Here is a 22,829-nt window from a genome sequence, read left to right on the forward strand (position 1 = left end):
TATTGGGAACCACTATTCTAAGTGGGCCTGTGCCATTTCTTGAGTCTTTACATTGTCTATTATCAAATGCCTAAGGAAACTTATTAACATGACCCTTTAAAATATTATATAATTTTCCCCATCAATAGCCATTTATGTTCATTATTATATATTTATTCAAATACATATTTTTTCCAAAATTAAATTCACTAACTCATGCTATGTTATTTACTTAAAATTGGTTATATGATAAAGAAGATTTTGCAAAACTAAAGTAATACCATTTAAATAATTAACCTTATAATGATACCATTTTGCAAATTTCCCCCATCCTTTCTATATTTCTAGCTAAATTGAATCAAAATACATACATATATATATATATATTTTTTTTTTATGTTAAATTTTCATCCAAAATAAAAGTTTTCTAACCACACTATAATTAATTCAAAATAAAAGTTTTCTAACCACACTATAATTAATTATATGATAAGAAAAAAAGAAAAACGTAAGTAACATCTTATTTTTAAAAATAAGTTAAATTTTTATAATATGAGAAATACTACAAACTTTTTTTTTAAAGAATATTTACAAATTATTGATGAGGTAAATGATTAATACTTTTAGTAAAAAAACTTTTTTTAATTAAAATTTTTATGCTACTTATCAAAAAAAAAATTGATGTTAGTAATTTTTTTATTTTTTATTTAGAAAGAAGAACCAAGAACAATTTGTAATAATAATAATATTGTTATTACTATTTAAAAAGAAAAAAGAAAAAAGAAAAGCCAAACATAATAGCAAGTATAAAAATAAAATTAAAAACCCTGGCGAGAGGTTTTGTCATCTTTGCGCCCAGTTGAGAAGGGCAACCTGGAAAGCCAAAGCCGAAGGCCAAAGCTCTTAAGACTGAGTAGCCGAACAAAGCTCACCGCCAAACTCTAAACCCTTCTCTCTCTCTCTCTCTCTCTTCAATAGCTTCCTTACTCAATCATGGCTGACAACACAGAGGTATCTCTCTCTCTCTGCTGTGTGCGTGTGTTTTGAAATGGAGAATTTATTTAATTATTAATTTGAAATTGTAATTAACAAAGCTTTTGAGAGCGTGCGTTATTTGCAGGTACCGACGGAGTGCGTGAAATCGGTGAAGTTCAGTTTCTTCAGCGACGAAGATGTTCGAAAAATCAGCGTTAAGAAGATTACAAAGGATCAGTATCTTGATGTCATGGGCAGACCCGAGCCTGGTGGATTGTATGATCCTCATTTGGGCCCCCTCGAAGAAACCGTCCCGTACCTCCTCTTTCTCTCTCTCATATGCTTAATTTGCTAACTTTTAGAGTACAATGAACCTTTTGTTGTTGTTGTTGTTGTTAAGCTTGGACCTTTTTCAATTGGATTCTTCATTGTGTTAACAAAATTAGTTTATAAGAACCGGTGGAGAGGTGGGGTTGTGGTGCTTACTAATGACTGCTTACTTCTTAAAACGAACAATTTTAGTTCCTATGAAGTAATTAAGGGACGGAATGCGATCACTTTTAGCTTTAGAAACTAAAATTGCTCATTAGCTAAACTTTAAGGCCCAATTTTGTGAGTAAGATTGTGCATTGCATTCTCTTTTTATTGTAGATAAGAACGGGCGGAGGGGTGAGGTTGTGGTTTGGAGCCCACTAGATGCGTGTTTAATTGCTTACTAATGAAAAGAAAGAAACAAAATTTGCGTGTATTGGAAGAAATTTTGAAACTGATTTGGTGATAATGTTGAAGTTTTGAGAGGTGCATTTGTTTTTAGTGTATAATATGGGGCGATTTTTGTTGTGACGTATGGATGATGGGTTTGTTTGTTTCAATGCAGTTGCAAGACATGTGGGCAGTACTATAGTCCTTGCCATGGTCATTTTGGTCATATTGACCTTGTTGCTCCGGTTTATAATCCCTTGCTATTCAATATTCTGTACAATATTCTTCATAGAACTTGTTTCTTTTGCCACCATTTTCGGGCAACTAGAAAACAGGTACTTTCACTTTAGTAACTTAATATATAAGTATTTTATATATATTGAATATTTTGTTGGCCTTTATATAGTTTCTAATGTTTTTTTTTTTTTTTTTTTTTTTTTTCTTTTTGGGTGAATTTTTATGTCAATTTAAGGTTGAGACATGTGTTTCTCAATTAGAACTCATCGCGAAAGGTGATATTGTTGGGGCCAAAATATTAGAAGCTGACATGCCAAGTGAAACCTTGTATTCAGATGACAGTGATGGGAGTCAATATGATGATGTTGGGCATTCAAGGCAGCAAGGATGGACCTCTCTTCAGTTTACTGAAGCAACGTCTGTTTTGAAAAAGTTTTTGAAGCCAAGGTCTCCGGCTTGTAAGAACTGTGAAGCCAAAAATCCTGCAATCAGTAAACCTACATTTGGATGGTTTCATATGGTTAGTCTCTTAATGTCCTTGCAGCTTGAAGACTGTCCATGAGAACAGTGATTGTTGTTTCCTTATTTGCTAATTAATTTTAATGATGTGTTTGATGGTCGATTAGCTTCCATACTTTCAGTGAAAATGCCTTGACTTATTTGTCTGTTTGTGCTGACTTTTTTGGTTCATTTTTGTGGGTGGGTGGGGCTTTGTAAGCCAGGAACTTTGATGAATAACATAAACAATTTTTGTTGATACAAAGAACCATCAAGACCCAGTGTCAATAGGAAGTGGATAGACTCCATGACTTTAGGAAGTGAAAAAATTTAAGTTGAGTGAACCCCAAAATATGAGTGGGTGATAAGACGGCCATTTTTATGAAAATTTTTTATTTTATTTTATTTTTAAATTGCTCAAATACTTGTAAAGCATATTCAGTATTTGATAGTGTGTGTGTGTATGTTTTAACGTAAACATAGCCTGAATGCCATGCTGTGCACTAATCAGGCAAACTGTTGGGTATTTGTGGTCTTCTGTGTCCATATTTTACATATGCTATGTAAATGTATGACTTTATGCAACTTGAAATCAAGTGTCTTCACTTTGAATGATCTGAGGCTTTATGTAACTTCTAGATCTTTGATGGAAATAACAGTTGTAAGAAGAAAATAAGAAAACTCAATAATTAACGATATAAGTCGAATAAGGGAACATCATATTCTCATGCACTCTTCCTAAATCAAGTTCATAGACTAGAATAAGACAAAATCATATGTTCTATACACTCTTCCTCAATCAAGTTCTTAGACTCATTAATGCGTATTCCTTTGATGTGGTATATGTAAAGGAAATGTTTGTTATTCCATGCGAACAACTTAAAATTGTTTACTGAACATTCATATTGTTGGATAGTTGATAGAATTAATTCATGCTGGTCCATCCACAGAAATTTTTGTTTCAATTTTTCTGGTTATAAATAAGAGCAGTTTTTATTTCTCTTATTTGATGCTTTTATGGCCATGCCTATATGGTGTCTTTGCACTAGCTTTTTACCAGCCTTTTGTTCTTCATATTTTTTATTAGCAGATTTGATTAGGATCTTTAGAAATTCAGCACTAAATTAGAATTCTTGATGAGGATATGAAGGGTTCTTGAACAGTGTTTGATGTTTAAAGGTTTAAGTAAGGTTTATCAATAAAATATTTGGATCTTGAATGAATTTGATGGTTGTCTATGTTGTCAAAATGATGAATAAAATGAGAAACAAAGAAAGGTAAATCCTATGTAATCACACACTTGAAGCTTAAAATGGGGGGCAAAGCTTTTGTGAGTGCTCCAATGCATTGGATGGGACATGAGATTGACACGTGGTCTTTTTTGGATGCATATTGTGCTTGGTGCATGGGAGCATTGGGCACAAGCAAGTCCTCAAATAGCAGCTCGGAATTGACAAAAGAAAGTCTTTATATAGGCTATTGCCAAACCCTTTCCTAGAAAGACTAGGACAATGACAACAAAATTAGTTTGGTTCAACATATCTTCTTTTCCTCCATTTTGTTTTATCTAAAGTAATTCTCTTTGTTACATCCTTAATTGACATGTCCTTCTTTATCACTTCTACTAATGTTATTTTTGGTCTTCCTATATCTCTTTTCATTCCCTCAACTTGGATCAACTCACTCTTTCTTATCTGTGCATTAATCACCCTGCTCTGAACATGGCCAAATCATGTTAAGCGACTCTCCCTCATCTTTTCATCAATAGGGGCTACCCCCTAAACAGGGAAAAAATTAAAATATAAAATAAGGCTCATGGGCCTCTAGTACTTATCAAAAAAATGAACCATTACTTTTCTAACCTAAAACAACTTATTAAGACTCAGTAGTAACTAAAGTAGCTTATGAAAGGTAGGCCCCACATTGTAACTAGGCCACAATTCATGGATATTTGGTATTTAATATGGTTTTTCCTTGAAATATTTGCTGGCTACATCAACAAATTGTTACCTGTATACATGTACTAAGTTTGAAGGAAACCATTCAACTGATTGTTTACCAGTTCAATTAGCCAATAGGAAGTCAGTTGTCTTTAATTAGTCGGAACCTGCAGCCTTTGGGGAAATTATGTTTGCCTTTTAAATATGTTACCATAGGGCTTCAATTTTAGTTGTAATATTTTGTTGAATCAATGAAAATCTATCAGCATAAAGAACCAGGGCATATTGCTTCTCTAATGATGAACAAACTGTAGTGGTCATACATTGATACCTCTATAATCAACTTCAAAAGCCATACCTGCCAATTAGGTCTAGCTCAAATGGCACTTCTTCCCTTGCAGGAGTGAGGTGAAGGATGAGATTGTGGGATCAAGACCCATTTGCTTGTTTGTAAAGTGCAAACACATGTATTCCCTGGCTTATTTTTTTGCCAGTTTCTTTCATGAAATGAGGAACTCATATTCAAGAATGGATTTTGGTGAGCATTGGATGTTCATGGTTGTCCTTGCCTCCTTTGGTAGATATGGCCTTATGGCATGCACCATGTCTTTGTTCCTTACCATACCTGAATCACCTCTCCTCATTGTTCATCACTATTATGAGGTGTTTTTTTTTTTTTTGGTAGAATTTGATTGGTAGTGGGATTTGTTGAGAAAATTGGCTGATGAGTTCACAAAGTTATAATACTTGAATAGTTGTTAGCTTGTAATGCCTATTTGAAGTCTTTTTTGATCAACAATTTCTATGATAAATTAGAAATTTGTTAAATAACTTTTTTTCCCAGGGTTGTGGGGGACCTTATCACATAGAAGGTACTAAAGGCTATCCATTGAAGACCCAAAAAAAAAAAAAAAAAAAGGAAAAAGAGAGTGAGAACAAAAATGACAAAAAAATAAACTACTATTTACATAAAAATTAAAATTAAATTCTCATGGTTCTTTTTTGGGCTAGATGACTAATTTTCCCTTTTGGGTTGTTATTTGTAGAGAGGAAAATCAAGTGATGCTAGACAGAATGTTATTCGAGGGCATAATTTGGAAGGGTCATTCACTGGTAGAACAAATAAAAAAGCTTTGCCTGAGGTGGAAAATAGCAATGATACGACTCCCTGGAGTGATGTTGTTGATTCTGCTGAAACAGATACTGCCAGTGACACCTCTCCTAGACCACAAGATAGTGCTACAAGAAAGCATGGAGGAAAAGGAGGGGAAGTGCCTCATCAGTTTGTTAAGCAGAAAGATTTTTTTTCGGGACCTCTATTACCATCGGAGGTATGCTGCTTAGGGACAGGTTTTGATAACTGCCTTTTTTTGATGTGTATGGTTGTCAGGACTTGGGTTTCTGCTATTTAGACGACCAATGTAGAAACCTATCCTGATTTGGAAGTGCATTTTAAAATTCTCTTTTTATTACAGGTTAAGGATATTTTGAAGGATCTCTGGGAAAATGAGGTTGAACTCTGCTCATTCATCAGTCATATTCAGCATCAGGGACTTGAAATGAAAGTTGGTGAAATGAAAGATGATTACTCCATGTTCTTCTTGGAGACTATTCTTGTACCTCCAATCAAATTCCGCCCCCCAGCCAAGGGAGGTGATTCAGTAAGTACTTAAAGAATAAATATCTTTATCTCTTTCCATAAAGTGGGGGTTTTGTTTTCTTCCTTTCCTGCTTGACTTACTTTTTTTTGTCCCCCCTGTTATTGTTGCAACTTTGGAGAATCTTCTATTATTTTAATATTTCTGTGGTTATTGGTTTAGTTGGTGAATCCAATCTTATTTTAAGATTTGTTTGCTACCCACAAAAGGGTTGATTGTGTAGAGTATCATATGAATAACGTTTATGCCTTGCTGATACACATGCTCATTGCATCCTAAGTTTTGTAACCTTAATCACATTCTAGTTGGCATATATTTCATCTCTGTCTTCTTCCTGTTTTTGTTGAAACAATTTAAGTGAACAGTGGTTAAATTTGGAAGGTAAGTCATGTGAGGAGCATGCATTGTGGAGCTATAATGGTATAAGATGCTCTCATGTCCTCTTGTGAAGCATAATTTGTCTCCTGGAAAGGATAAAAAATTGCTGTAAATAATTAACTTGATTTGGAGTAAAATCACTCTTTGGAAAATGAGACAATCACTTTAGCAAATTTAGTCTATCTCAGTCTTGTGGAGTATTTGAAAGAGAAAAGGTTTTCAATTGTAATTCTTTAGGCTACTTTGTGTCTATGTTCATGAGGTAGTCTCACTTCAATAAAATTATTTTTACCTATAAAAAGAGAAAAGGTTGGAAACTTTTGAAGATATTGAGCTTTGCTTATCACTGAACTCATTGAGGAGTATAACTTCCTTCAGTATTTTCTGGATTTATTGGTGAGTTTGATATGAAAACTATAACCAGTTGGTCTCTGTTATGTTTGAAATTAAAGTGAAGGTTCTTGTAAAGTTGTAATTATACCAAAACACGATGTATCTTAAATAATTATAACATACATTATAGGCAATATGTTCAAAACAGTGGTACACAACTAAAAGAAAATTCCTTTGTTTTTTGTTTGGGGGGTTGGGGGGGGGGGGGGGGGTGAGGTGCGGGGCTTTGCCCTCATTTTGCTTTTACTTTTTGTTTTGTGCTTTCGAATCATGTACTTAGAAGTTTTTGATTATTATATGTGATGTAGTCTCAAAAAAAAAAAAAAAAAAAAGAAAAGAAAAGAGAAAGAATAATGTGGTTTCCATTAGAGGTCTAAACAGTTCCTTCTCTTGGACTTGCAATTGAAATTTCCTGGTGCTCGTTTCTTTCAATTTTATTACTTAAGTGCAAATTTGAAAGTGTTGACCACTTATTGCTTCATTGTGCATTTGCTAAGGAGTTGTGGTCCCTCGTTTTCTGTTTGTTTGGGGTGCAATGGGTGATACCTGGTAGGATGATTGAGCTGTTGGAGTGTTGGAATGGGGACTTTCTCCAAGGGGGTTCAGGTGTCCTTTGGAGGGCTGTACTTCCTTTGCCATTCCCATTCCTCTTTCTAAGATTTATTTGATTGCTGTAATGTACTTGAGGCTGCCATCCAGTACGCAGCTTGTGTATTGTTAGGCATCTTCCTTTTTTTAGCATTTTAATAAAACCTTTCCCTACTTATAAAAAAAAAAATTTATTTCGTTTATTAAGTTAAAAAGGGTAGGAGGGTGTGGTGGCACCTTGTATCTGTGTTAACATAGGTGTAATGGGATGATGAAGTTACAGTTTTATTTTATTTTTTCTGCTGGGTCATTCTTTTGATTCTAAGGATGCTTTAGTGAATTACATAGTTGATGTTAATGTAGGTAATGGAGCATCCACAAACTGTCTTGTTAAATAAGGTGCTACAGTCAAATATACAATTAAGATTTGCTCATGATGACAACTTAGAGCGCTCAAAGATAGTGAGCCGGTGGATGGATCTCCAACAATCAATAAATGTGTTGTTTGATAGCAAAACTGCAACAGGTGAGTATAAATTGATGCTGCTTGGTTTATCTTCATTTGTTTTGGACATTTAATTTCTGTTATGAATTTGAATGTGAATAAATTATTTCAATTCTATTTTAATTGGTAATTACGCTTTTCTGGTATTTATAATCATATTATATAACATGCGATGCATTGCTTATTGGCATTTACTTTGGTCAATGATAAAAATTGCTCCCTCTCCATTCCTTCCCCTCTTTCTTTCCTCTGTATACAATGGTCAGTGGATAAATATGCATGTCAAGAGCCTTTTGGCGCCTCCCCATGCACAAAGTGCTTGGGGGTCTAGGGGGAAGGGTTTGAGCACTTTTTGTAACTATCTAAAATATGCGTACACATACAAGTTACAACATATATATTATTACTTTCAAGTACATGTATAATGATGTGTATATGCTTAAAGCGTATGATTGTAATTAATGGCTTGTGCTTTCCCTTGTACTCCTTGTATAAAAATAGGTATTGCAGTATATTCCTATGAGCACCTTTGGGGCACTGGTCAAGGGTTGAGTTATTTAAATTGAAAAAAAAAGGGTGTTCCATTTTGCTACACTGTTAATACGTTTTCTGTGCATTGAATGGCTTAGTGTCTGTGCTTCAGTGTTAGTGCATGTCCCTTGTTCCAATATGCTATAGCAGTATTCAATTAACCACTGACTGGCAGCTAACCAGTTTTCCTTCTCTACTTAATGTTAGCTCAAGGTCAAAGAGGTATAGCTTCAGGAATTTGTCAGTTGCTGGAAAAGAAGGAAGGCATGTTCCGCCAGAAAATGATGGGAAAGAGGGTCAATTATTCTTGCCGCTCTGTCATATCCCCAGATCCCTATTTAGCAGTTAATGAAATTGGAATCCCTCCAAATTTTGCATTAGAATTAACCTATCCTGAGGTAGGGTGGACAAATTTGAATTATCACCATGTAGCAATGAATATGCTTAATTTTATGGCTTACTTAATTATTATATCTTAATCAATTGTGGATTATCTGTGGAGATGAATTTTAGTCCAATCTGCTTAATGTTGCACAGAGAATATGAGGGGAAAATGTCTTTTGTATTTCTTTTTGTGTTGTTCCTATTGCTTTGCTTTATTCAATCTAACAGACATATAGGCATCTTTTATATGCAATATTTAAAATTTCAGAGAGCTCACCAACACTGATGTGAGAAAAATTGATTAACTCTTATTATTAATTTTATATTTAGATATTGGTTAGTAATAAGGTTCAGTATGGATTCTGATAGTTGTTACTAGCTTTCTGTGTATTCTCTTGCTGTATGTACTCTTGTGGCCAGTCTTGCACTCAGCATATTTTTATCCTCAACTCTTGGTTTTCTTGTCTTTGGTGGAAATATGGACTACAAATTGGGAACAAAATAGTTAAAATAAAAAATAAAAAATGGAACACATAAAAAGTTATAGTGGTATTTTCCTTTACCAGACAGGACTGGATCGTTTATTTTCTTGAAGGATGTGCGGCTCCAAATAGATGGTTGGCAAATAATTTATATTGGATTTTTGGAGTACAAAATGGTGGAGGATTTGAAATCTTTGTGAATTAAATTTCACAGGATAATTCTTTGTAATTCTTTAAGGTTATGGTATGCTCTTCATCATGAGCACGAAGAAATCTATTCTATTAATAAAACACCATTAGTTATCAAAAAATTAAGGTCAGAGTGGTGTGACCTGGACATATTGTAAAATAATGACATTCAGATGGGCCATTTTGCTTTTCCTTCTTTTGATACCTTTTGATATTACTTATAAATTATTCGTTTTTTGGTTTGATGAATATAGCTATGCATGAACAGAAATACCTACAATTATGATATTTTCTAGTTACACATTGTGTGCCTTTAGGCGGAGTGAAAATGTTATCAATTTAAAAATTCCTTGACTTTTGGACTTCCATCATTTTGTTTTACTCATGATGTTGATATTTCTGCAGAGGGTGACTCCTTGGAATCTTGTCAAGCTGAGGAAAGCTATCATCAATGGTCCTGTAATACATCCTGGAGCTACACACTATGCTGATAAGCTGGGTATTAAGAAACTGCGAAAAGAACATCTAAAAGAACGCATTTCAATATCAAGGAAATTGCCATCCTCACGAGGTCTTCTCACACAGCATGGAAAAGGCAGTGATTATGAATTTGAAGGAAAATTTGTACGTCGTCACTTGCAAGATGGGGATATTGTGCTTGTCAACAGACAGGTAATACTTTATTTGATTTGATATATATTATTTCTTATGCATATCTATACAAAATGAGATGTGATAATTTCTTACTTTCTTGGCTGACATTATCAGTGTGAGGTGAGGAAATCTGCCACAAACTTGTGCTAAATGGGCTTATGTTGTTCATTTGTGATTATATTCCTCAAAATGGTCAATGGGTTGGCAATGGTTTGGTATGGGGCACTCATACCTCATACCCAGCAGAAGAATACCCTTTGCTGCCCCCACTTCCAACCTGACTCATATTTTGACATAATTCCCCATCCTTTCTCCTCTTTACCGTCAAGGATCTGTCCTCTACTTGTCTGCCCACCTAACATCATTTCCCTCTTATGTTTTTCCAAAATCTCCAAAGCTTTGTAACTCCATAGTTTACTCTTTCACAGTCCACTGCAGCCTCTAAATGCCTCAACCAATCTTATATGCCCATGATACCTCCCTTCATAGGAAGGTGGTGGACGTGAAGATGAGGACTGAGGTCGAGTAAATGCATCATAATGAAGGTGTGTGTGGGGAGAGAGAGAGAGAGAGAGAGAGAGAGAGAGAGAAATGGGGTCTAAGAAGCACAGACAATCGGACACTAAAAACCCCTGCCATGTCCATATTGGGCACGCTGGGGACACTTCTACATTCATGTTCTCATTTTGTTGGGCCAAAAAAAAAAAAAAAAAACTTTAATTTTAGATATGTTTCTTACTGAAAGAGCAGGGAAAACAATGAACATAAGCAGTGTGCTAAGAGGCAACAAAGAATAAAAAAATAAATAGCAATGAAAGTTCAAAAAGGAAGCACATCAAGCAGAGTATTGAAAGTAACAACACCCAGCCATTTGCCCATTCAAACAAAGTCTGAAAGAAGAAATGCTTAAACTTATGAATTGATCTTTCATCCCCTTCAAAGGTGCATGTATTCCTTTCCCAATGAGGGATCATATTCTAAATCACCTTAGTTTTGAGTCTTTTAATCTTGCTTGACCAACTTGCTATAAGTTCCACAACAGCACTATGTGGCATGACCTAATATATCCCAAATAGTGAACATACCATATTCCATAATTCCTGAGCTATTGGGCAATGTAGGAGTAAGTGCTCAATATTCTCCCTGTTCCTCTTGCACATGCAATACAAATCCACCACCATCACTTTTCGCTTCCTTAAATTATCAATGGTTGAAATTTTCCCCAATGATGCTGTCCAAGTAAAGAAACTAACCTTTGTAGGAAATTTTGGTTTCCACAAAGGTTTCCGTGGAAAAAAAAAGGAGTTTGGAAGTTGTAAAGCCCTATAATAAGAGTGAACATTGAAAACACCCAGAGGAGAAAGTTTTCAACACATTTTATCTACCCCATTCCTTCTCAAAGATCCAAAATGTATAAGGTCCATAAAGGAGTCAACCGATTCTAACTCCCAATCTATTCCTTCTCAAAGATCCAGAATGTATAAGGTCCATAAATGAGTCAACTGATTCAAACTCCCAATCTTGCTATGATCGAATTAAACTGATATTCCAATGGTAATTGATTGTAATATTCCTACCGTGTTGTGTCCTAATTTTTTAATGAATTAATGTGTCGCCATGTCTTGTGTTGTGTTGTGTTGTGTCTGTGTCCATGCTTCATAGATTGGGATGGGTCAATGACCTGAGTTCAGTTGGCACTTCCTCCTTCCATGATAATGGGATGGAAGGTGAGGATGTGGGTTCAAGCCTAATTGGATGTGTGTGTAACTTATCAATAAAGAAAGGGGTGGGGCAGGTCAACTAAACTGCGTTAATGCTCTATACCTAAATTGGGTAATGACATACAATAAACCATGATATGATACCAAAATTGATATTCAATAACTCAAATTATATCTTATTTTTTCTAAGTAATAAACTTCATTGAAAAAATTGCAAGAGGGGCACAACTCTAGTGCATGTGGACTATACAAAGGAAAGTCCGAAAGTCCAAGCAAAATCTATAACAAAATTCATACAGAGAAAAATACAATAACAGTTTAATGGAAGCTCAAAAATATTCTGGAAACAACACAAATCATCTTTACGAAGCAATAGTACTTTATAATATAAATTAAATCTTAAAAACTAACATAAATTGAAAATTTTCATTAGAAAATCATACAAAGTCTCAATGTATACAATATAATAACACAAACCCTATTGGTGATTTTGTTATTATTTAAAAAAGATGGCATTTTAGTAAATGTACTTAGGGTAGAACAACCAAAATTATCCTTGACCTGACCCCAATGATCAGGGGCAAAGATTTTACCTTGACCCCACTCCACCTTTTCAGAGTGGGGAAAAACTGGGGTGGGGCAGGTAGGGATCAAATTGCCATCATTTGACCCCTTAACAGGAAACCATTTTCATTGAAGCTGGACTCCCTAGGTTGGTTTTCCAATGTGCAAATAATTGCGGCCTTATTTTTTTCAGCCCTCTTGACCGAGGCAGATGAAACTTGGCCTCCTTTGATTAAAAATTAGAACTATCCTAGAAAGAGTGGAAACAGACCTGCAATTTTCTTTGTTATAGGAGTAATGCTGTGAGCACACCCTTGAAAAAGACAGTCAATGAGATTCCTTGGAGTTGTGTATTGAAGTAGGAATATGGTAAGGGGTTTGTTGGAATTCTAGGTTTGTGTGAACTGTACCCCAGTCCATCTATCAATAATTATCCTCCTAATGGCCATTATAGAAAATCCATGTGATCTGGGATTCTGTTTAAGGCCCCAAAGCAGCAGCTGCATTTGGGTTCTTATTTCCTTATTGGTCGAATTCTAGAAAGCATTCCATTCAAAAGTGATGGGATTTTTCTTAATTTATGACTTCTTTGGAGTTGGTGAAGGTAGGTGTTTTCATTTTTGGAATGACATCTGTTGGGACAAACCTCTGAAGCATGTGTTTTCTGCTGCTCCAGATCTTGTCAAGAATTGTGTTTGGATGCACTTTGCTGATTGGTTATTTTACTGAAAGTACAGTGGAAACAGGAGGAGAAAAGTTTTTTTTTTGGTGTGTGTGGGGCCTGCCAAAATAAGACTAATATTATTGCACAGTGAAAATTATTATTGTTTATACGAATGCAAATATATGAATTACTTTGTGTGCTCAATATAATGATGGTAATGTGAAGCAGCTTACTATTATTTTAATTAAGTAGACTATTACGTTTTATTATATATTAATTTCTGGAATTCTTCTGGATTTTTTACTTGTTATTAATTTGTTGGGAAGGTTCTCCTAATTGTTTTTTTCATCGTAGCCAACTCTCCACAAGCCTAGTATAATGGCACATGTAGTTCGTGTGTTAAAGGGGGAGAAAACACTTCGTATGCACTATGCAAACTGCAGGTACTATTAAAATTGCAGGTTGATTTACCATGTGGACATATTTATGTATGTCCATATGTTAAATTTTTTTTTCTTATTATGGTTAACTATTGTTTTTTTTCCTCCAAGCATGTGGTGATTAATAGTTTTTTTTTTTAAAATTTATTCCAGTACGTATAATGCTGATTTTGATGGTGATGAAATGAATGTTCATTTCCCACAAGATGAAATTTCTCGTGCTGAAGCGTACAACATTGTAAATGCAAATAATCAATATGTCAAGCCCACAAGTGGTGAACCCATCAGAGCCTTGATTCAGGTATCAGTATATTATTCCAAATAATATAGTCTCCAGTAATCGGATGCCTTTTTTATTGTTTGTTTTATAATATAATAACTTTTGCTAATGAGCTCTAGCTCGAATGGCACCTCACCCCCCCCCCCCCCCCCTTCCTTTTGAATGAGAAAGGTGAAGGGTACAGTCATTAAACCCACTGAGTGCATGTAAATTTACGAATAAAATAATTATAATGTGTCTGAAATTCATCCCTTATTTTCTAAAATTTTTCAGGATCATGTAGTAAGTGCTGTACTTCTTACAAAGAAGGATACTTTTTTTAGTGCTGATGAGTTCAACCAACTTCTTTATTGTGCCGGCCTCTCAGCTGCAAGTCCAGCTTCTTTTAATGGAAAATTTGGCCAGAAAGTTTGCATATTAAACTCTGACTATGAGATGCAGCCCCTTCCGCCTGCAATATGGAAACCGGTGCCTCTTTGGACAGGGAAACAGGTTAGCATTAGTTAAATCTTCTAAAGAATTCATTGTTTCAAACAGAATGTAAAGATTAGTTCAAAGTTTAACAATTGATTTTTATTTCTGCTGATTTTGTTTGAAGAATGATCATGTTTGATGTTCCTGGACCTTTGAATTAAATATGACAAATCTGTTCACGATTTCAAACAAGAGTTGGTGACATATTATAGATGAGTCTAAACATAGTTTTGTTTAATTTTGCATTTCTAGGTAATCAGTGCCTTGCTGAATCATATTACAAAGGGTCGCCCACCATTTAATGTTGAAAAAGACGCAAAACTTCCACATGATTTTTTTAAGAGTAATAGAAATGAAAAGAAATTGAACAAAGAAGAAAAGTCTGATAAAGATGCATCAAAGGAAAAGAAGCGAGATATAGAGAAAACAAGTCAAGGGAAAAAGGTAGACAAAGATGCACCAACGAGGAAGGAGCCTGATGAAGATAAGTTGTTGATACATAAGAATGATTTGGTGCGTGGTGTGATTGACAAGGCTCAGTTTGCTGAATATGGTTTGGTTCATACAGTGCACGAACTCTATGGCTCAAATACTGCAGGTGTCCTGCTTTCTGCGTTAAGTCGCTTATTTACTTCTTTTTTGCAGGTCAGCCAGCTTTGATCCTAATTTGCAAATTAACTCCCCATTGAATTTTCTCAATTTCTGTGGCGAGTTTGTTTTGACAGATGATTAAACTTGCATTATATAATCTGTATGATTCAGGTGCATGGGTTCACATGTGGAGTAGATGATCTTTTGTTAATGAAAGAGAAAGACAATGAGAGGGAAGAAAAACTTCAAGATTGTGCGGAAGTTGGAGAAGAAGTTCATCTTAAGTTTGTTAATGACAAGGGTAGTGTTAAAATAGGTATTCTATTGTTCACGCGGAAAAGCTCTATATCAAAACTTCTTGTTTCCTCTGCCAATGTGATACTAGCTTGATTAATGTGGTTGATAAGTAGGAATAATCAGTATTAGGCCAAATGTTAATTCTTGGATAACTAAAGATTGGCCGCATATTCAACCACAGAGAGTTGCTTGAGAAATCTGTGTGTTTACTTATGTTTCTATTTTGTATCATTTTGTTTAACTTGCTTGTTGTGATGGATATCTGATGTCTTGACCTATATTACATGCAGATGCAGATGTTCTGCAACTGAATATTGAAAAAAAAATACGCAGTAACGGAGAATCTGCCTTAACAGACTTGGATCGGAAGATGATAAGTAAACTGAATGAAGAAGTAAGCAAGGACTTTTTCAAAGAGCTGTTGTCCAGAGGGTTATTGAAACCCTCTGGAAAGAACTGTATTTCTCTCATGACTACATCAGGGGCTAAGGGTGCTTCGGTAAGCTCCTTTCATTCTCAGGATAGCTATAGTATCCTTTTTACTACAATACTTTACTTGAAATTCTTATTGGCAAGGCCATAATCTTATATGGCATTAAGTCTAGAAGTTCCATGTTTAATTGAGCATTTTTTTGGAGTTCTACGTTTTAGGAGAAAGCAATAGTATAACGAGTGTAATTTTAATACAGTTTCTATATGCCTGTGGATGTTATCTGAGTAAAATTATCTATAAAATTTCTCATGGACCATTTGAAGTTATTAATCTTATTTATTCAGGAGTCTTGTGGTTCAATAGCAATGCTTGGTCTCCTTTATAAGGAGAACCAAGATTCAAATCCCCCTCTCAATTGTAACAATAAAATTTTATAAATATACACGCACAAACACACACATGCAAGTTGTTGTAAAATCCTTTCAAGGCATAGTTTTTTTTTTTTTGTTTTTTTTTTGTGTGTGTGTGGTAATTAACAAAAAATTTATTTGAAAAAAAAAGCAAATCAAAATACACTAGTAATGTACTATGGGGGCTATTCAATAAAGATCTCAAATTACAATGGTCAATCAAATTAGTAAGAGAAACATGTGAACAATATAAAAGAACAAAGACTTAATCTCGAGAATAGACAGTTCACATCCTTCAAAACATCTAGCATTCCATTTTTGCCAAAGGCACCACATTATGCAATGTGGCACAATCCTCCAAAAAGCTATATTGCGATGCTGGTTGAAATTTCCTTGCCATGAATCTAACAAGTCAATGACCCTTTGCGCCAGAGCCCATTGAAGGGCAATGAAGAAAATGATCCACTAATTCCCTACTCCTTTGGCACATATAGCTTTCTTTTCTTTTTTTTTTAATAGATAATAACAGGCACTGAAAAGAATACAAACCAATCAAAAAGAAAGGCTAACAGAATTAAGGAAATCAAACAAAGAGTGACAATGCGTAAACCCCCAAACCCGGGACCACTCAAACAAAGTCCTGAGTAGCAAAGATTTCACACAGTTTACAAGTCTCTCAGTTTCCTCAAAAGTACGAGCATTGCGCTCCTTCCAAATTAACCACATAATACAAGCTGGAACCATATTCCACACTCTTGAAGTGTGACTCCCCAACCAATTCCACCATGCAGTAAGAAGAGAAACAACATTCTTCGGCATCACCCACTGAACCCCAAACAAATGAAGGACTTCACTCCACAAAGTATAAGCATACTTACAATGGATCAATAAATGATTCACAGTTTTCTCTTCACATCGACAAAGGTAGCACCAATTCACAAGAGGTATTTTCTTCTTGACGAGGTTGTCTATGGTAAGAAGCCCACCCCTAGCAGCTGTCCATAAGAAGAAAGCCACCCTTTTAGGTACCTTAACACACCAAATGCTCTTCCAAGGAAAAGACACCACTGGAGCTGCTAGCAATGAATTATAGAAAGAGCGCACATCAAAAACACCACTACGATTTAATTGCCATATCATGGTATCATCACCCTTCCTAGGTAACTTAGAAGAGATATACACAAAGAAATCATAAAAGATCCCTGTCTCCCAGTCTTGAAATGCATGACGGAAACATAAGTTCCAGCTTCTACCACCCCCATCCGGATCATAATCAACCATTTCCAAAATCATAGCTTCCTTGTTCACCACAATAGCAAACAGTGCCGGATATAAATCTTTCAAGGCAGTAGGGCTACTCCAAGGGTCATGCCAGAATCTTATATGAAAACCCTCTCCTGCCGCATACAACACATGACCAAAGAAACTCTCAGCCCCCTTCCTAATGCTCTTCCACATACCACAACCATGAGTCCCTCTAACAACTCTAGTACACCATCCCCCATTGGCCTCCCCATATTTGGAAGCTATAACCTACCTCTATAACCGTGTGACCTCATTTCTAAATCTCCAGAGCCACTTCCCAAGCAAATCTTGGTTAAACAGCCCAATTTTCCGGATCCCCAAGCCACCAGACTCCAGTGGCCACACAACTTTCTCCCAAGTAACAAGTGAGAATTTAAAGACCTCATTAGATCTCCCCCAAAGGAAATCCCTCTGAATTTTCTCTAATCTGTCTGCCACATGTTGTGGAATAGTGAACAAAGATAAATAATAAGTAGGGAGACTTGATAAAGTATTCTTCAATAAAGTAAGTTTACCTCCTTTTGACAAATATAACTGCTTCCAACCTGCAAGCTTTTTTTCCATCCTTTCAATGATAGGGTTCCAAATTGAGGAATCCTTATAATGTGCCCCCAAAGGCATCCCCAAATAAGACATGGGTAAACAGCCTACCTTACAACATAAGATACGAGCTAAAGCATCCAAGTTCCCAACCTCACCAACCGACACAATCTCACTCTTGCCAACATTTACTTTCAGTCCTGTGATAGCTTCAAAGAAAATTAGAACCATACGAATATGTAATAATTGTTCCTTTGATGCATCACAAAAGAGAATAGTATCATCAGCAAACAAAAGGTGAGAAATATGCAAACCTCCACGTGTATTGTGATTTGCTTGGAAGCCATTGATAAAGTATGCAGGAGGGCTCATGGATGTGGTCTTTGGCGAAGCACTCATGAAGGGTGGGAGGGCTTTTCTAAGCATTTGTCTTTTGTAGTGGGTGAAGGTACTTGTATCCACTTTTGACATGCTAGGTGGATTGGTGATAATACCCTTAAATTTTCTTTCCTGAGCTCTATGTGTGTTTAGCTGACAAGGATGTTTGTATTTCTGAGGGTTCGTGGCTTTTGGAGGGGGGTACCGTTAGAGTTTGGGATTTAAGGTTTTATAGAGAATTTCAAGACTATGAGCTAGCTGCATCTTATTCTCTCCTTGAGTTTATCCAATCTCGTATTCCTTGGGGTGAAAGAAGTGATACTCTTTGTTGGTGTCTCAAAGGAGATGGTAAGTTTGACACCCTGTCTTTCTACCCTATGATTCAGGGTGCTCAGAATTCTTTGTTTCCTTGGAAGGGTGTTTGGAAACCAAAGGTTCCTAATTGAGTGGCTTTCTTTTTGTGGACAACTGCTCACGGTCGAATTCTTATTTTGGATAATCTCATGCTTAGGGGTCGCTCTTTGGCAAATTGGTGTTGTATGTGTTGATGTGATGAGGAGTCGGTGGACCACCTCCTTCTTCATTGTCCTATTACATATATCTTATGGACTTTTTTGCTTCAGGCTTTCGGTATTCATTGGATTATGCCAGGATCTGTGGCGAGATTGTTATTTTGTTGCCATCCATGACTTGGGAATCATACTTCGAATATATGGAATTTGATTCTAGGTTGCTTGATGTGGATTGCTTGGTTGGAATGAAATCGTTGATCCTTTGAGGACATTGAGAAGACGTTCGAAGAGTTAAAAGTTTTATGCCAGTGTAGTCTTTTTGAGTGGTCTCGTTGTTGGGGTTTTACTAATTGTTCCTCTCTTTTTGAGTTTATGTTTTCTCTTAGATTAGTTTCCTGATTTCCCTCTTTTTTTGTTGTTTGTTTTATCCTTTTCCTGTTGTTCATCATCATGAACAACTTGTATTTTTCCTTACTATTTTCATTAATAATATTTCTTTAATTACCTATCAAAAAAACAAGTAATGCACTCTGCTTTGGCCCTCTGATCTGAATAGGCTAAGATTTGTTTTTTTTGCTATAATGTTGGTGTTTTTATATGGCAATACTGGGGATTGTTGGTCAATTGTGAATGGTGGAAATTTTTGTATGCCCGAATCTATTGTTTATTTGACACTTGTACCTGAACTTACACATTTGCGTTGCACTATATCTCTTTGCTCCTAACTTAATTTCTAATTTCTTTTTTCCTTTAATTTTCAACTCTAGTGGTTCCATTCTTTTCACTCATCAGAAAGTTCAGTTTATAATTTTTAATTTTATCTAAAAAAAAATATAAGTGAATAAATGTGGTAAGGAGACATGATTTTAGCTTTAGCTGTATACCTTTTCTTTGTGACACACCAGTCTGGAAAAAGGCTGCAAAATATTTGGATGTTAGTATATTATGCTGCTACTGATAGTTCCATCACTAGCACATCCACCTACAATTATGTTTTTCCACCTCTTTTGTGAAATACATTTGTTCCAATCCCCACAACCATCAATGTTATTGGAAACACTGATAGCTGCCAACATTCCTCATAGGATATTCCTTGTTTGTTCGAGGTATCACTGGATTGCTTAAAGAGCTTGGTCATCTCATCATACAGAGGTACTGGTATGCTGATCAAAGATTATGTATAGGACTAAGAAATATGATCAAATGGTTACCCAAGATAATTATATTGTATAGTTTATGATTGTCTCTGAGCGTGAGTTTTATAATTACCCAATCGCATAGAGGTACTGGAACTATTGTTCATAGTTGTTTCTCTAATTAGACAACCTATGATTTTTATGAGTCATCACAATGAGATGGTCAGCTTAAGTTGCATTTAGTGTGTCTATTTTGTAGATTTTGTTTAAAATTCTATGCCCTAGTGAACTCATTTAGAACTATTATTTTATGAAATTAGAGGTTCGAACTTTGTTTATGATACTTTTGACGTAATAGTGATCTGATTTGTACTGTCTATATATTTAGGAGATGGTTCTGCTGTATTGGATCCCAGGTGTTCCTTGTAAAACATGCTTAACCTGAACTTCTCTAGTATCATAATTTATTAGCAATTTTTTACTTCTTAGAAACAGTACATATAGGCTTAGCTCTCTTTATTGACTGCATTATGCTTTGAACAGGTTAATTTCCAACAAATATCTTCTCATTTAGGCCAACAAGAGCTAGAAGGAAAACGAGTCCCTCGAATGGTTTCTGGAAAGACTTTACCCTGCTTTCCTCCATGGGATTGTGCAGCTCGAGCTGGAGGCTTTATTATTGATCGGTTTCTTACTGGATTGCATCCTCAAGAATACTACTTCCATTGCATGGCTGGTCGTGAAGGGTAAGTGAAATTTTTGCCTCATCCATGAGTCTTTCGTTCTAGTGGGAAGTGGTGTTTTTTTTTTTTTTTTTTTAATTTTTTTTTAAAACTTTTATTTAAAATGGTGAATTGCTAAATGTTGCAATCTGCCAATTGCAACCTGTATGTATATATATATACATATGTATGTATTATATAATAACTTGTCGTAAGAAGTAATGTGATTTCAGTTTTGTTAGTCAAAAGCTTCATGCTGCTTGTACCTCTTGGATTGCACTATATATCTTTGAGTTCTGCATTAGGTGGAATTCTTTGTATCAATAGTGATTTATTCAGTAGTTATTTTAATTAATTACATTTATACTTCTGATTGATTTATGTATCCAGAAATTGAGATGACTACTTGCTTGATATTTTGTGATCTTGTTGTAAGACATGTTTCTTCCATGTCTTGTGTTGAACCTTGAAATTTGGAGAGAGAGAGAGAGAGAGAGAGAGAGAGAGAGGATGAAATATTGTGGCAGCAGATATCGTAGCCAAAAATCTTGGGGGCAATGGTTTGTGCTACTATTGGAGCACTATATATGGGATGTTTGCAGTAATATTTATAGGGTGGTGATGGTTGCTGGTAAATAAATCAGGTGCAATGGTCTTTGAGTCAGGCTTTGGTTGGGAAGAAGGTTCAGGTGAGATGCCAATTTTATTTTTTAAATGAGTGATTAATAAAAGACTCTTTGGGGGCAATTTTGATCTTGTAAAAAGGGATGTTGATATCTTCTGCTGATGTGAAGCACTATAACTATTTTTTATGGAATGCCAAAATTCCTTAAGGCGAGTAGTGAATGAACAAAATGGTTTATTTAGATTATTCTTATTTGTATCAAGGATCAACTTTAACTAGTGCAAGAAAAAAGTAGAGATACCACAAGTAAGTTTTCTATAGGTATGCTTTTTGTAGAAGATATAGTTCTAGTGAACAAAAAAAAAAAACGTAGAGCAAAGAAGTATAGATGAAGTATAGATGACACGGGACAAGTGATGTGGCTAACTTCAAAATTAGGACACAACATGGTGGAGACATGACAATTAATTGATATTTTAAAGTATACTTCATATGTTTTTAGACGTTTTTTATGTTGATTTTAGGTTAAACTATGTGCTCTACTATTATAATAACTGAGTGATAATGATTAGTGTAATAATTTAAAAATATATATCAATAAACTACGAAATAAATTATTAAATTAACAACTTTTAACTTTTAGTTGTTTGACAGACATTCAACGCCAAAAAATGGTGTTATGCTATTGACTGTATACCATACTGAATTACAATTGAAAAAAAGAGGAGGAAAAAAGGCTAAATGAGTGAAATATTCTTAACTGAGACCGAGGGAGTTCTTTACATTCTTAAGAAAATAAAATAGAGTGAAATGACAGGGATCAAAATGTCTGTTGATGATAGAAATGATCATTGTTCCTGGCTGATGAGTGTCGCCCAAGTGTGAAAGTGAATATATATATATATATATATATAGAGAGAGAGAGAGAGAGAGAGAGAGAGAGATATTATTCATTGAGAACCCTAAATACCGTATCAATGTCTTAGATTGTGCTAGGTTGTCAAAAATGTTTCGTTTTATTATTAGTAATTTTAATAAAGAATTATATTTGACACAGACGAGGTGGCCTTTTTTTCTGTGTCTGTGCTTTCTGGATATGAAATTGACACTAATCTGGGATGCTTTACAATCTAGAGGCTTTAGGTTAAGTAAGTTTAAAAGCGAGAAACATATAATGTAGGAATGATAGACATCAATGTTTTGGATTGCAGTGCTCTAATGCTAGTGTATGTGTGTATGCATGCATGCTGAGTGTGGGTGGGTGGTGTGGACACAAGGTACAAGCCTCCAATTATATGCATGTATGGGAGGAAGAGCAAAAAGAAGACAGCCCAACCTGTGGCCTTATGGATGGAGTCTTTTAGTAATTGGGCTTGAGATTAAGCAAGCCGGAGCATTTAATAATTAGGGTTTCTTTATGCATTTTATTGTTAGCTATTTAAGCACTTTTTCTGATTATTGTAAGACAGTTTGAGAATTATAAAAAAACGCGTCTTTCTTTTACTCTGGTGCCAACTTCAATTTTGCTTGGTATTGACTCCAAGCAACCCTTAGGTGCTGACTTCTAGGGTTTATTTTTTATTCTATTGTTTATTTGTTCCATTGAAATAGTGTGGTTGTCCTACGTCAGTGGGCTACTGTTTG

The 22,829-nt window shown here is 35.2% G+C and overlaps 1 protein-coding gene across 1 annotated transcript in view; it reads left to right on the forward strand.

Moving 5' to 3' along the window:
- Positions 1–810: 810 nt before the first annotated feature.
- The window catches only part of LOC126725416 (DNA-directed RNA polymerase I subunit 1), a 30,033-nt gene continuing 8,014 nt past the window's right edge, over positions 811–22,829 (forward strand). Inside the window, exons 1-16 of the mRNA XM_050430135.1 lie at positions 811–990; positions 1,100–1,269; positions 1,832–1,991; positions 2,129–2,413; positions 5,378–5,662; positions 5,807–5,992; positions 7,712–7,874; positions 8,592–8,782; positions 9,845–10,111; positions 13,397–13,485; positions 13,636–13,783; positions 14,036–14,254; positions 14,489–14,881; positions 14,999–15,143; positions 15,415–15,623; positions 20,382–20,584. Of these exons, the coding sequence (XP_050286092.1) occupies positions 973–990; positions 1,100–1,269; positions 1,832–1,991; positions 2,129–2,413; positions 5,378–5,662; positions 5,807–5,992; positions 7,712–7,874; positions 8,592–8,782; positions 9,845–10,111; positions 13,397–13,485; positions 13,636–13,783; positions 14,036–14,254; positions 14,489–14,881; positions 14,999–15,143; positions 15,415–15,623; positions 20,382–20,584 (3,131 nt within the window). The 5' untranslated portion in view covers positions 811–972. The remainder of the gene's footprint in view (positions 991–1,099; positions 1,270–1,831; positions 1,992–2,128; positions 2,414–5,377; positions 5,663–5,806; positions 5,993–7,711; positions 7,875–8,591; positions 8,783–9,844; positions 10,112–13,396; positions 13,486–13,635; positions 13,784–14,035; positions 14,255–14,488; positions 14,882–14,998; positions 15,144–15,414; positions 15,624–20,381; positions 20,585–22,829) is intronic.

Source organism: Quercus robur, chromosome 5 (genome assembly GCF_932294415.1).
Source record: "Quercus robur chromosome 5, dhQueRobu3.1, whole genome shotgun sequence".
Lineage (NCBI taxonomy): Eukaryota > Viridiplantae > Streptophyta > Magnoliopsida > Fagales > Fagaceae > Quercus > Quercus robur.